Genomic DNA, 13,343 nt, shown 5'->3' on the forward strand with positions numbered 1-13,343 from the left:
GGTTCCTGTGAGTTGAACTCCATTTGTGTTAGCTATTTATTGGCTAGTTTTAGTTACGGCGCTAATTCCACACAAAAAAAAAGAACTCAAAATGAATATTTTGAAGTCTGTAATGTAGTGTTTAACTTTAATGTTATTGCCGGTATCGATTGTACATAATAAATTAAATAGAAGCAACCAAAAGTGCCATGTTTGGGTATTTTCTACTACTGAGATTGATTTTCATCTAATATCCAGTCAATATCATCAATCTGCGTCGGGGGGAAATTAAGTCTATCAATTAACTAGCGATCTCATAAGGGTCGGTACTTGTTGATAAAGTTATTTATGATGGGCGCCACCTTCTCCGGTTCATTAAGGTGCACATGGTGGGTTCCTTCAACCTCGTGGAATTCGAACAGGGGATTCTTCTGTAGTTCGGCCAATACTTCATCAAAGTACTCCTTGCGTTCGTAGTAGGGAGCCTGCAGTGCCTTGATGAACAGATGCGGGCACTTGATCCTGCGCGCCATCTCCATCGGCACCTCCTGGTGCAGAGTGTAGAACAGCGATGACTTCAGTCGGTTGTCGCGGGAGAAGTAATACTTGTGCGGCTCGTGCGTCGATGGGCGGCAATTCCGCTGCAGCAGATACTTGCAGGCATCCAGAGACACAGATTTATTCGAGCCCTCGTGCAGCCGCGTCACCAATTGATCCCAGTCGTAGGCTGGTGGCTCGGAGCCACTCCTCAAGCGGCGTTCCAGCTTCAAGGTGGACTCGATACGTTCGCCCAGAGCATCCACAATACTGCGAGAGCTTCGAACGGGCGGTTTGAGCACATCCAGGCCCACAAACAGATCCACTTTGTCGGGGAACAAAGCACTGAACACAAAGCCATTGATGGAGCTCATCGAGTGGGCCAGTATGGAGATCTTGTCCCAGTTGTACTCGTCCATCAGCCGGCGGGTGATGAGCACCAGGTCGATGGAGTGGTAGGAAGTGCCGGCTGGCAGCCAGGAGGAGAGTCCATGCCCGGGGGCATCGATGGAAAGGAAGGAGAGATGCGAGGGCAGGAGCGGGGCCAAGGTGTCGAAGGTACCGGCATTATCCTGCCAGCCGTGCATGCCCACAATGGGTCTCACGTGCTTGGGTCCATACCATTTGCCCGCAATGTGTCCCCATGGAACGGGTATGCTGATTTCCTCAAACTGCCGAGAGAAAAAATCAAGGTCATTATTTGGTAATAATTAGGGAGAATGTGAGACCTACATGCTTGGAGTTAATGATCTTCAGGGGTTTGGTGGGTCCACTGCTGGAGTTCCGGACATTCGGGAGCAGTTTTAGCAGGCGAACACCTCTAGACACCTTCATTTCAACGTAAGATGTGCTATTTCCCTCGACTACTGTCACGTTCTTCTACCGCGATTAATGCGCCACTAATGTTCTGGCCGTGATTTCACCACCACACATGGACGGCGATGAGGCAGCGCTCTGCCAGATGAACTTTGATCTTGGTACGTAATATCTCAGAGAAACTATGTTTTTAGCAAGGTTTTTAATCTTGTCATTCGCTGGCGGCAGCTGGCCACTTGCAACACTGGTCATAAACTTGTTGCGCGGGTTTTGCAACACTAAGTCTTCGGTTATGCGTGGAAAGTTCCCGAACTTATCTGACATTAATAAAACGGCTAAATAATTTAGTTATCTTGAATCTAAAATCTAGTATTCTGATTTTGTTACTATCTAGGTAATAAGCTTTAAGTATGAATTATCTAAAATTCTATGATTAAATTTAGTCATCGCAACATTCACGCCGCATAAACGTTGCCGCCCATTCTCAAGTTTAACGAACAGCTGTAGATAAGTGTTTATGTTTTTCGTTTGCTCGTTGTTTTCACCTGTTTGCGGTGCGAATAATTAATTAAAACTATTAAAGGGAAAGCAAAATAAACAAATCCGGCAGTTCAGGAATATAAATAAGTGTATCATACCCCACAAAGCAGAGACAATAAGGAAACGTGAGTTTTGATTCGCCAAGGAGATCACCTTGACCTTTGACACCTTCAATGAGTCGCCGGCATCGATTCGGATATTAAACGCATTTAAATATATTTTTTACGATTTCTCTTCAATGTTTACTTTCGGATTTTCTATGTTTCTCCGCCTGTTTTCGTTAACTAATCGCCCTGCTAATCTCCACAGGTCGTTACTGATAAGCACCGAAATTGGCTAAACTTTGGAATTGGAGCTCATTCGGTTTTCAAGCAGAAATGGACTCGGACGACAACTCAAGTGGCACCGCCGGCAGTGATCTCGGCCAGCGTTATCGACATGCAGGGGACTTAACTGGCGAAGCCCCAACCAGAACGGTAAGTGTACTTTGAACTACTCCACTGCAATTTCCCTGGCACGCGGGTTAAATACTAGTTTTCCAGGAAATTTGCCAAGTAATGTAACAGATGCTGTTCTAAAAATAATTACCTGTTCTTTATCAACGTCGATAAAGTTCCATATGTATCTGAGTGACAAAATTGCATATACCTTTCACTGCAAAAAGCTTATATGCAGGTGCTCCCAGAATCTCTAAAGATAATTAAAAACAGTGAAACCGATTGTATTATTGTATTGTTTTTAATGATAAATAATACAAAATTTATATACAGTAATCGATATTATGTTTTTAGTAAAGATCACTCAAGATCTACGTAGATTCTACATTGTAGAGTACTCGACCCATAAAAAATATTGTAATAAAAAAAATAAAAAAGAAACTTAAAGTTTTGATGATATTTCATCTGTGTTTTTAGTAAAGATCACTCAAGATCTACGTAGATTCTACATTGTAGAGTACTCGACCCATAAAAAATATTGTAATAAAAAAAATAATAAAGAAACTTAAAGTTTTAATGATATTTCATCTGTGTTTTTAGTAAAGATCACACAAGATCTATGTATATGTTACATTGTAGAACAATTGACCCTTCAAAAGAATTGAAACAAAAAAAAAATAAAAAAGAAACTTAAAGTTTTGATGATATTTCATCTGTGTTTTTAGTAAAGATCACTCAAGATCTACGTAGATTCTACATTGTAAAACACTCGACCCAATAAAAATATTGGGAATGGAAAAAATAATAAATAAAACTTATAGTTTGATGATAAGATATAATATGATATTTCATCTCTCACTTGATTTTTCCACCTTTTCAGTTCGCAGAGATCAGCATTACGGTTCCGTGGGGACACATATCTGGCAAATGGTACGGCCCGCAGAATGTCCAACCGATTCTGGGTCTCCACGGGTGGCAGGATAACGCGGGCACCTTCGATCGACTGATGCCGCTGCTCTCGCCGGACGTGGCCTTCCTCTCGATCGATCTTCCGGGCCACGGACTATCATCCCGACTGCCCGATGGCTGCTACTACAACTCAGTGGATAATCTGTATGTGATTCGGCTGATCATGAAGCAGTACAAGTGGGAGAAGGTGTCCCTGGTTGGGCATTCCATGTCGTCCATTATTTGCTTTGTGTTCGCCGCTGTCTTTCCCGATAAAGTGGACATGATTATTGGCATTGATGCCCTGAAACCCCATCAGCGTCCATATCCCTCGGTTATCAGGACCATGGAGACCCGCCTGGATGAGTTCCTGCGCGAGGACGAGCGGAATCGCAGCAAAAACGAGCCGCCGAGCTACACCTACGATGAACTAATCGAAAGGGTGTATATCGGCACCTTCCATTCGGTGAACAAGGAGCACTGCAAGCATCTGATGGCCCGCAACATTTGCAAGTCGGAGAAGTACCCGGACAAGTACTACTTCTGCCGCGACCGGCGCTTAAAGTTCTACAACTATGCCATTGGCTCCCAGGAGCTGTGCGTGGAGATGGCCAATCGGATCACATGCCCTTACCTGTTCATCAAGGCCGCCCAGTCGTCGTATTTCGAGGACAAGAAGTACTACGACGAGGTGCTGGATGTGCTGGTGAAGAAGAACAACTTCGAGTACCTGGAGGTTAATGGCTCGCACCATGTGCACATGAACGATCCGGAGGCCATTATCGCACCGGTCAACAACTTTATCCAGCGCTTCGGACCGGCGGCCGCGGCTGCAGCCCGCAAGAAGGCCAAGGAGGCGAAGGAGAGCAAGCTCTAAAAAAGGAATTCACAATGGTAAATGGAGCTTATTTATTGTTGCACGTATTGCACAGGTTTTTATACTTAATTGTTGATTATGTGATCGCGACAGAGGACTCGTCCACTCTGCTATAAATACACAATGTACATATGCCGAGAGGTTTTTCGACTCCGATTAATGGGGAAGTCGTGAAGGATACTGGGAAACTGGTTATGCGTACAGCTTAACCCTTTCGGTAGCTCGTTTAGTTAAAATTTAAAACTTTATATTTTTCTTAAACTGGCAAAAAAAATACAGTTAAATTGTTATTGTAATGAAGAAGATTACCAAACTAAATCCAAACTTTATAATTAATCTAGGAAAGGTGTTTAATTGCCAGATTTATAATCTTTTTGAACAATATTTTATATATGTTCTTTTAAATATTTCAGAGATTAAAAATTCTTAAGTGCATTCACTAGAAAGTATAACTGTTTAAGACTTTACAACCAATAAAAATACATTTTCAAATAAACTAACTATATGAATAGTTTGTTATTTTTTTTTGTCATTTGTACCATAAATATTATTTCTTTTTTTCACTGTACTTAGGCTGAGATTTTTCAGTTCCCATGAAAAGAAGTAACTTGTCTTCCGATCGCCAGCAGTTGACCTACATCCCCTCCAAGTAGAATCCAAGCAGCGAAAGTGTTAATAACCCGCAGCAAACCAGTTTCCCAAATCCCAGCCGGCTGTTGCATCATTTTCTAGACTCTTTCTTGGCAACATCATCATCGTTTGCTGTTGTCGGTCCGCTCTGGAGGTCAGCCTCTGTCGGATTTACATGGAAATGATTTTTTAAGAGATATATATTTTTAAAAATAACTGAACTGAGGCAACTGGGAAAAAGAAGCCAAGTAAGTTGATGGCCCTGCGGCTTCCACATTTGTCTGCTCTGCACTCGTGTTGCTCTTCTGCTGAATTTTTTCTTTTGCCTTGGTCAGTTCCTGGGTCTGGTTCGCCGGGTGATAAATGATCTTGGACAGCCGCTTAATTTGTCTAAAAATGGTAACACATTTAGTATGCAAGAAGTATTGATTAAATTTAGAAAAACACCTCAAAACAAGCTTGGTTTATGTTCCTGAATTAGATATTAGTTTGATGAATGAACCGATCATAGCAACATAGTTTATAAGGCTATGAAAAATGGCTTTGAAAAACAAGATATTCTGACATAATCTGACAGTGATTTTAAATTTCTTCATTAGCGTCATTGAATAAGAGCCCTACTCTAAAAATAATTATGGCTGGAATGTGTGACACCCCAAAAACATATAATATAATATAATTTGTATGCAACTTGAGGGTAAAAATTATGAATTCAGACAAGACGGAGCGCGGGACTTTCAAGTTTGCAATCTAGTACAGCGCATTTTTTGCCGATTTCCATAATTAAAACAAACTTAGCCTCTGTTCAAATGATCAGCATGGCTGGTGGATATATTTGATGGAATTTTTCAACATATTTTTTTCTTTTCTTTTTTTTTGTTGTGGGTTTATGTACAGACTTTTTAGAACTAGATATAACTCATTTTCAGCAAAAGCACTGACTAGGCTTTAAATGGGGTATCCAAAATCTGGATCTAGTTTTGTGGGGGGTGGGCGGCAATGTATTCCAGGGCTCGAAGGATGGCCTCTGGAATTGGGGGAGGGGTGGGAAGGTGAGCACCTTGCGGCTGGAAGCCGTTCTCGTCGGCGACGTAGCTCAGCGAAATGGGGATGCCTTCGGGAGAGACGTAACGGCTTTCTCCCTGGACTCCGTTGGCGTTACCGGCCTCCTGGGTCTGGATGCCATTGCTGGTCTCAAAGGCGTAGTTGAAGTTGCCCTCGGGATCGGCAGGATCGGATTTCTCGCTGATGGTCAAGGCATCCCTGTTAATGTTATCCGCATAGGCATTGGCCAGCATCAAGGCGGCGAGCAGGCAGAGCGACTGAAATGGTGAAATACTCGGTCACGATCTGGGATCCTTCCGGTGGCGCCAATATCATCTTCTACTCACTAGCTTGAACATCTTGCTGGTTTCTGGTTTCTGGGCTGGTATAATCCACACTGGTTGGGTGATCTTCGCAGGCGGTGGCTTTTATAGCCAGCCAAACGCTGCGCCGACTTTGGCGTTGGCGTCTGTTTCCACAGCCACTGCTGACGTCTCTAATCTGGCTCTGAACTCCGAGCAGCCGCTCCAAACTAAATATCAAACTTAATACGTTTGTGTGTTTTTTTTCGGCAAAGAGCAGCATACCGATCGAATTTAATAAAATTCAGCGCAGCCGCCGAAAAAAAAAAATAGAAAGGAGGTTTGGCTTTGGTCACCGGAACGCGGAATACCCTTCAATATAGAAGGATTTTCCAAGAAGCGTATTCTAGATTAATTTAATTGTCTTTTTAGGCAACCACATTTTATTCACCACAATCGGTACTTCCCGCGGCATATGAATAACACCGGAAATTATTTTCTTAATGATTGATCGGTTTTATGATACGATTTGGGTCAAGTCTCACATGATATTTCGGTGTCGGTTTGTATTTAACAAAGGATATATTCTTAGTCTGATTGCTTTTGTATGAATTCTATTTTTCATTTTATATAAAAATATATTTAAAAATAAAAAAATGTATTTTTTAATTACAATAACAAAGGAGAAAAGTATTTCATAATTTGAGTTGGCTTTAATTTGATTTTAAGAACTAAGAACATTTGTTTGATTACTTTTACTGTGATTGTTTTATTTGGAACAATTTTTGATCTACTTTTAAGAACCAATAACAAGAACAAGTCCCTAAAATATAGATTTCATGTATTATTTAAAAAACACTAACAATAAAATAAGATCTTTACATTTACCGACTACCGATGATCAAACCCGTGATCGAAATGATAAAAACCTTAGCAAGGGTATGATGAAGCACCTGAACCCATTCCGAGTGGCTGCTGCTGATGGATCCACATCTGCGCCTTGGTAGCGGTAATCACCGATCTGACTTTGCACTTAATGGCTAATAGTCTCGGTTGGCTTTTGGGGGCTTGGGGTTTGGTTTTCGCGATGGTAATGGCAGTGTGACTGTGACATTCGCCCACCGAGGGTTACTTCAGAGACGGACCTGGACTTGGACTTGGTGGGGGCAGCCACTCGTGCCCGAGTTAATTTAATTCAATCCCATTTATCATTCGCTTCAATTTCGATTTCATTGGCCATTTGGCTGGGGCTTGGGATGAGAGCGCGCAGGCGGAGAACCTGTTTGCCCATCAAGGAATTCTTAAATTCCCCAAAAATCTCAGCAAGTTCAGCGCATTAGCATACAAATTTGCTGTCCAGTAATAAATTGCCTAGGCCTAAACGCACTTAGCACTCGGACTAATAAAATGCCCATCAATCGCCGCTCCACCTGATCTGGAAAACTTGTTCGGATTCGGCCTATCCGTATCCAAGCCCTAAAACCATGTTCTATGACGTATCCGACAGATGGCAGGGGCAACATTCACTAAAATTTGAATTGTTAAATGGCCAAAATTTAAATGTGCCAATTCACAGATAATTTGGCCGTCTGATTACCTTTATAAGAAATCTATATTATAGATGCATTCGCAAAATCACGGGACGTTATACAGCAGTTTTTTCTAACGGTTTACCAACAACTTTTTAATCGCTATTTGCATATCGATCCATTTATTTTTAAAACCTAAAATACAAATTGGACTCGTTGAAATATGAGACAACTTGTTTCCATTTATAGATGCAGTTCGCACTGCATAGACAGTAGGCTCTCAATAAAACAATCTTTTTCCCATCTCAAGGCAGGGTTTCCGTATAGAATCCGTACTCATCCACATGATATATAACCCGTAAGTGTCCTCCATCGGGCAGTTTGAATACAAAGTATCCAGGTATCGTTTCCTTGGTCACAAATTGATCTTCCGGTATGATAACATTCCTGATATTGCTCTCACTTTGGGAGTAGTTTTTGGCAATGGGCCGGGGTTCAACGTCCAGACAAATCACAACAAGCAGGAAAATCCACGGTAAAGACCTACGGATTATCCCATTAGATTAATTTGGATCTATAGCTATGGTTTCAATCTACCTGAGTTGGGAAAAATATAACATTTTATGACGTGTATTTCCTGGAGTCATTTGTGTGTGGCAAGAGTGTCTTGAAGAAAGGCCTACGGATAGGTGTGAACTATATTTAATTAGCAGTTTTTGCACACTTCCTCATTGACGGAAATCATTCTCAACAATTAACACCGATTTCCTGTGATGTTTGCGACGCTAATTTCGCAACAAAAAAAGAGCTTTGGTATAAATAAATTTTGTTAAACTTATCGCTTGGTTCGCTGGCAATTAATCAATTCGCCGAACATCAAAGTGAACTATTAATTAAAGTCATAAATGTAGGGTATCAGAAGATCACACATAGCATTGCTCTTGGCTGGACGATCTTCGGCGGCGGCGCTCCGGGTGACATGCTGCCAGGTGACCTTGTCTCCGAACCGATTTCAACACCTGCTGCCACTCCATTTGGAAGCTTCGATCGAGCCCACAGGGCGCATCTCCAATTGAAAGTTGTAACAAGAAATCATCTTCAACTCGCGGGGGGAATTTCCAGTGGTTTGTGAATGAGCCGCATTAAACAGCAATTTTTATTTGTTTGTAATTTAACATTTAGTGGAATCTCGTGCGAAACCGAAACCGAAACTGAAACCGAATTAAAGCATACAATATAAATTGTTGGCAAATGACTCATGTATTTTAACTATAGTTCAGCTGAGCATTGTTGTTATTGTTCCCCATTATTGGCGGTATGATAAGACAAGTTTTTGGCAATTATAGCCAAGCCATCTCTCGGGTCCTCGGGTTCGGAATAAAAAAACCCGTTTAGGTTGCCTGCAACTAAAGACAAGGGTCTCATCCATATAAAAGACGCACTTGAGCTGATCGAATTAAACAGTTGCACTGCAAGCAGCATCATCACAGCATCAGCTTTCAGCTAAAGAAACAATCTACCCAAATCAAGATGTACAAATATGTAAGTGGAAGGACCTACCTCCAAATAATTACCCTCGATTTAATTTAATATTTTCCCTATAGCTGTTCTGCCTGGCTCTCATCGGCTGCGCCTGCGCCGACAATATCAACAAGGATGCCCAGATCCGTAGCTTCCAGAACGACGCCACCGATGCCGAGGGCAACTATCAGTTCGCCTACGAGACCAGCAATGGCATCCAGGTCCAGGAGGCGGGCAATCCCAGCGGAGCTCGCGGCGCCGTGGCCTATGTGTCGCCCGAGGGAGAGCACATCTCGCTGACCTACACCGCCGACGAGGAGGGCTACCATCCGGTGGGCGACCATCTGCCCACCCCGCCCCCTGTTCCGGCCTACATCCTGCGCGCCCTGGAATACATCCGCACCCATCCCCCGGCGCCCGCCCAGAAGGATCAGCAGTAATCCGGAGTAGCCAGCCAATCAGATCGAAAACTGCGGCCAGTCATTGTTATTTAGGGGCGTTATTCTAATAGTTATCGTTAATAAAGAACGTCGAAACAGATAAAGATTTTTGTTAAATCTATTAATTTGGAAATGGAATAAGGTTAAATATTATAGGATTTTTGTACAATTTTAGACCAGATAGCAACACCTTAATTTAATTATTTAAAAAATGTCATCGATTGGTATTTTGGATATTGAAATTCTTTTTTATTTGGCTGAGAATGTGGTTGGGTTAACATTTATAAATCATAGCAAACGTACTTTAATACGTTTGAATATTTTCGCTTTTCGAGAGCACACAATGTTCTAATAACAAAATATTTAAATGATTAATTGTTTTTACTTAAGTTGTTATAACGATAATATGTGAATTGAATTGAATTGAATTGAATGAATTAATTCTTTTTACTTAAGTTGTTATAACGATAATATGTGAATATTCAGATTAAGTACTAGTTAAAGTTTTTTATCCAGATTGATTTTTAAACACGTCTGGAAAAAGTTTCATATTCTTTCTGGAAATCCATTGAAATTATTTTTGGAGCCCAAAAAGACGCAACAACTTCGGCAGTTTAACAGAGTCCGATTCTTTGAACTGCAATAACTTTCCGAAGACACATATCAAGGATCCGGGAGTTTCGGTCATCAGTATTAGGGCGTCTATTGCCTGATAATTAAACAGAAATTTAGATACTATTTATGTTATTCAAAGCTTTATAAACTTACCGAAAGCAAAGAATCTCCAGTATTGGACATTTTACGCAGATCAACACAAGAATCCATTACAAGGTTTATAGCTTCGAGAATCAGTGATTTATCTGCAACTTGCAATTGCAGCAGCAATTTTTGTGCATTTGTCTGCAATTTAATCATTTTTCGATCTTTGGTTTCGATTTTGGATTTTTTAGCTTGGAGAAAGAAATTATTCAAGTATGTATACAGGACAGAATCGTTGGAGAAGTTAAACATCAAATGAAACTTAAAAAGTAATAAGGGATTTTCCTCCAATCCATTCGCGACATATTCCTTCACAACAATATTATAAAACATGTTGGGTGAGTTTATAGGGGAAGTAGATATATTATACTTCTTTCCGCTTTTACAACTTGATATGCGCATTCTATCAATAGCTCTGTTCAAATCAAAATAGAACAGGCTGATCAGCTTTTCTCCGCTAACATATCCATTATGAACGGCTGGATGATTAACAACCGTCTTGAGATTAAACAATTTGCATCCAGGGTTAAAGAGAAGAAACACTTGCTGAGGCTCTATGGGAAATGGAATATCAACCCACAACATCGGGACCCGTGTTTTAGGATACGGTTTATTGCAGAACATAACTATATTAAAAAAAATTTATATTATAAATTGCCATATACCTTAAATATCTAGTTAATACATATACTAGTAGAAAATACATTATATTCTGTAATAGCATTCAAGACTATGGTCTCATATATTTACTAGATCATTTGGTTTCCCTTTTTTGTATACACATATTTTTGTTTGTGAGGGGATCGAATGGATCAAAGCCCATTGGTCGAGTATAAAGGGTAAACAAAATGAGAAAAATGCTGACAAACGGAACTTAAACGAAACTTGTCCAAATATTTAATCTTCTTTGAAGAAAAAATTTTGTTGCATTTCCATGAATTCTGACTTACATGTTTGGTCCCACTTTGTGACTGCACCTTTGAAAATAGAATTTATATTGATAAGCTCCTGATCTATTTTCTTCGATATTTCGTCTACATCCTGCATGTATATCTCCTGTTCAGGTTTTATGGTTGTTGATAGATTTTCTACCAAAATTTCAACCGCCTCGTTGAATTTTAGAGACATTCTTAGCTTTTTATTCGCTTTCGTCTTGATTCGGGGAACTACAAAATTAAATTGGAGTACTCTCTCAAATTAGGGATGGACTTTCCATGTTTCTTGAATGATAATCGCTATCGAAATCACTGCATTATTCGAGCTAATTTTGGTATATTGAAAAAAATGGAAAAATTAGCCTGGAAATTCCCTAAGCTGTTGAATTGCTAAATTGTTGAATTTTGGCCAGCTGTCAATCAGGTGTTCTCTACAAAGTCAACTTTCTGTTGTATTTTCAACAATTCAACAGTTCAGGGAATACCCTCAGCATTTTTATTTTTAACTAGGTAATAATTCAATTCTAATGATAAATTAAGATTTTTACAAATACGTTTGAAGATACAAAAAAGTAATGCGGCCCGTCACAAATTGTAATTATGTTAAACATTATTTTATTTAACGCGATTTACATTATTTAATTCAAATTTTACAAAACAATAGAACATTTTTCCATTCGACTATAGTTTTTATGTTTCGGTCATCATACAATAATAAAAAAAACTATAAATTGGAATGTTTTCTTTGTCATCTTGTCTCGTGTTAATGTAAGTGGAAAAGAGCTTTTAGCTCTGCCATTTCCACAGAGTCCGATTTTTTAAGCATCAATAGTTTTTCATAAATGCGTTTCAAGGGACCGGGATTGGTTGATTTCGGAATGATAAACTTTATAACCTGAAAATGTTTATAAATGTTATATACGAACTTGTCTTTAATGCTTGCCGCATAATGACTCACCTCAAGCAAAGTATCACCGGCACTGGTAGCTGAAGTCCAGTCAATCGAATAAAATATGTTCGAGCCAGGATGGATCGGCGAAGTGTGAATTACTTTTAATTGTGTCAATAAAGTATGCACTACCATATGTATGGTTCGCATATCGTTTGGATTTCTACCATACTTTTCATGGAAGAACTTATTTTCCTTGATGAAATAATAGTCGGAGTCATTAGAGAAACTGAACAGTAGACCGAAAATAAAATAAATCATTTCTTTGCCATGCCCAGACTCAACAGTTTTAATTGTAAAGGTATGCCAATTATCCGTATCAAGGCTTAGGCTAAAGGATTTTTCGCTTTTACAAACGACCTGAGAAATCCGGTCGATAACTCTGCTCAGATCTATATGAAACAGGTTAATTAGTTTATCGGCGATCACGTATCCATTCCTAACTGCTGGATGATTTACAGAAGTTTTCAGGTAAACAGCTTCGCAGTTGTCATAAGGATGAGCTCGCTGAGGCTCTGTTTTGAAGGGCATCTTAATCTTAAGAAACCCATTCACTATTTTAGGAATAGGATTGCAAAAAAAGGCATCTGTGGGAACAATTTAAATACATTATAAATACATTGTAATTGGAAAATAGATATTTTACAGTATTTTGTTTGTGTGTACGAGTACGTGTGTTTCAATTCACTTAACCTAAAAACCTAACCAACCCGGAGAGTGGTGTTTCCTCAAACGACTGAGTCTATGGACCTTAGATTACTGTTTTAATATAACTTACATGTCTTGTCCAAGTTCTGCATTGTACCCTTGAAAATGGAATTGATGTTGGTGAATTCCTGATTTATCTTCTCGGCTATTTCGATTGCAGCGTGGTCATAAAGTTGCTGCCCAGGAGTCGGGTTTTTTGCCATATTTTCTATAAGCAATTCAAGTGCCTCGTCCAATTTAAGCGACATTGCGAAAGTTGTGATTTTTCTTCGACTTAATTAGGGGAAAACCAAAATTGGATTGAAATCGAAAGTTCAATTTGCTGCGTCACTTCAGAAATTGGGGATGAGACATCTTTGTAAAAGGACTTATCGAAATATCACATTCCTGTG

General features: G+C 39.9%; 7 protein-coding genes across 7 annotated transcripts; 2 read left to right on the forward strand and 5 right to left on the reverse strand.

The window, feature by feature from the left end:
- Positions 1–97: 97 nt before the first annotated feature.
- On the reverse strand, positions 98–1,583 carry LOC108069947 (probable serine hydrolase). Its single transcript, XM_017160224.3, has 2 exons — positions 1,249–1,583; positions 98–1,187 (listed from the first exon to the last, which is right to left on the reverse strand). Exons 1-2 carry the CDS (start codon positions 1,348–1,350, stop codon positions 294–296), a joined length of 996 nt encoding a protein of 331 aa, XP_017015713.2. The 5' UTR covers positions 1,351–1,583; the 3' UTR covers positions 98–293.
- Positions 1,584–1,823: 240 nt separating this feature from the next.
- Positions 1,824–4,634, forward strand: LOC108069944 (probable serine hydrolase). The gene is made up of 3 exons (XM_017160222.3): positions 1,824–1,997; positions 2,182–2,348; positions 3,190–4,634. Exons 2-3 carry the CDS (start codon positions 2,250–2,252, stop codon positions 4,132–4,134), a joined length of 1,044 nt encoding a protein of 347 aa, XP_017015711.2. The 5' UTR covers positions 1,824–1,997; positions 2,182–2,249; the 3' UTR covers positions 4,135–4,634.
- A 916-nt stretch (positions 4,635–5,550) lies between these two features.
- Cpr78Cc (Cuticular protein 78Cc) lies at positions 5,551–6,313 on the reverse strand. Its single transcript, XM_017160240.3, has 2 exons — positions 6,156–6,313; positions 5,551–6,086 (listed from the first exon to the last, which is right to left on the reverse strand). Exons 1-2 carry the CDS (start codon positions 6,165–6,167, stop codon positions 5,739–5,741), a joined length of 360 nt encoding a protein of 119 aa, XP_017015729.2. The 5' UTR covers positions 6,168–6,313; the 3' UTR covers positions 5,551–5,738.
- Positions 6,314–7,777: 1,464 nt separating this feature from the next.
- On the reverse strand, positions 7,778–8,358 carry LOC108069960 (uncharacterized). The gene is made up of 2 exons (XM_017160241.3): positions 8,237–8,358; positions 7,778–8,182 (listed from the first exon to the last, which is right to left on the reverse strand). Exons 1-2 carry the CDS (start codon positions 8,284–8,286, stop codon positions 7,945–7,947), a joined length of 288 nt encoding a protein of 95 aa, XP_017015730.3. The 5' UTR covers positions 8,287–8,358; the 3' UTR covers positions 7,778–7,944.
- A 548-nt stretch (positions 8,359–8,906) lies between these two features.
- On the forward strand, positions 8,907–9,641 carry Edg78E (Ecdysone-dependent gene 78E). Its single transcript, XM_017160237.3, has 2 exons — positions 8,907–9,181; positions 9,244–9,641. The coding sequence occupies exons 1-2, from the start codon at positions 9,170–9,172 to the stop codon at positions 9,598–9,600; spliced, it is 369 nt and encodes a 122-aa protein (XP_017015726.1). The 5' UTR covers positions 8,907–9,169; the 3' UTR covers positions 9,601–9,641.
- A 193-nt stretch (positions 9,642–9,834) lies between these two features.
- Positions 9,835–11,540, reverse strand: LOC138913038 (uncharacterized). The gene is made up of 3 exons (XM_070215275.1): positions 11,310–11,540; positions 10,369–10,985; positions 9,835–10,309 (listed from the first exon to the last, which is right to left on the reverse strand). Exons 1-3 carry the CDS (start codon positions 11,485–11,487, stop codon positions 10,175–10,177), a joined length of 930 nt encoding a protein of 309 aa, XP_070071376.1. The 5' UTR covers positions 11,488–11,540; the 3' UTR covers positions 9,835–10,174.
- A 360-nt stretch (positions 11,541–11,900) lies between these two features.
- Positions 11,901–13,308, reverse strand: LOC108069949 (uncharacterized). The gene is made up of 3 exons (XM_017160228.3): positions 13,022–13,308; positions 12,253–12,830; positions 11,901–12,189 (listed from the first exon to the last, which is right to left on the reverse strand). Exons 1-3 carry the CDS (start codon positions 13,197–13,199, stop codon positions 12,058–12,060), a joined length of 888 nt encoding a protein of 295 aa, XP_017015717.2. The 5' UTR covers positions 13,200–13,308; the 3' UTR covers positions 11,901–12,057.
- Positions 13,309–13,343: the final 35 nt, after the last annotated feature.

This window comes from Drosophila takahashii, chromosome 3L (assembly GCF_030179915.1).
Source record: "Drosophila takahashii strain IR98-3 E-12201 chromosome 3L, DtakHiC1v2, whole genome shotgun sequence".
Lineage (NCBI taxonomy): Eukaryota > Metazoa > Arthropoda > Insecta > Diptera > Drosophilidae > Drosophila > Drosophila takahashii.

Bases quoted from the DNA above. Each gene is read 5' to 3' on its own strand.
- LOC108069947 (XM_017160224.3), bottom strand. From the start codon at position 1,350: ATGAAGGTGTCTAGAGGTGTTCGCCTGCTAAAACTGCTCCCGAATGTC. The intron at 1,188-1,248 runs GTAGGTCTCACA...TTCTCTCGGCAG, and splicing joins AGATCATTAACTCCAAGCAT to TTTGAGGAAATCAGCATACC.
- LOC108069944 (XM_017160222.3), top strand. From the start codon at position 2,250: ATGGACTCGGACGACAACTCAAGTGGCACCGCCGGCAGTGATCTCGGC. The intron at 2,349-3,189 runs GTAAGTGTACTT...CCACCTTTTCAG, and splicing joins GCGAAGCCCCAACCAGAACG to TTCGCAGAGATCAGCATTAC.
- LOC108069960 (XM_017160241.3), bottom strand. From the start codon at position 8,286: ATGACTCCAGGAAATACACGTCATAAAATGTTATATTTTTCCCAACTC. The intron at 8,183-8,236 runs GTAGATTGAAAC...GATAATCCGTAG, and splicing joins TTATATTTTTCCCAACTCAG to GTCTTTACCGTGGATTTTCC.
- LOC138913038 (XM_070215275.1), bottom strand. From the start codon at position 11,487: ATGTCTCTAAAATTCAACGAGGCGGTTGAAATTTTGGTAGAAAATCTA. The intron at 10,986-11,309 runs GTAAGTCAGAAT...TTTTTAATATAG, and splicing joins CACAAAGTGGGACCAAACAT to TTATGTTCTGCAATAAACCG. The intron at 10,310-10,368 runs GTAAGTTTATAA...TTTAATTATCAG, and splicing joins CTGGAGATTCTTTGCTTTCG to GCAATAGACGCCCTAATACT.
- LOC108069949 (XM_017160228.3), bottom strand. From the start codon at position 13,199: ATGTCGCTTAAATTGGACGAGGCACTTGAATTGCTTATAGAAAATATG. The intron at 12,831-13,021 runs GTAAGTTATATT...TTGTTCCCACAG, and splicing joins GCAGAACTTGGACAAGACAT to ATGCCTTTTTTTGCAATCCT. The intron at 12,190-12,252 runs GTGAGTCATTAT...AAACATTTTCAG, and splicing joins CCGGTGATACTTTGCTTGAG to GTTATAAAGTTTATCATTCC.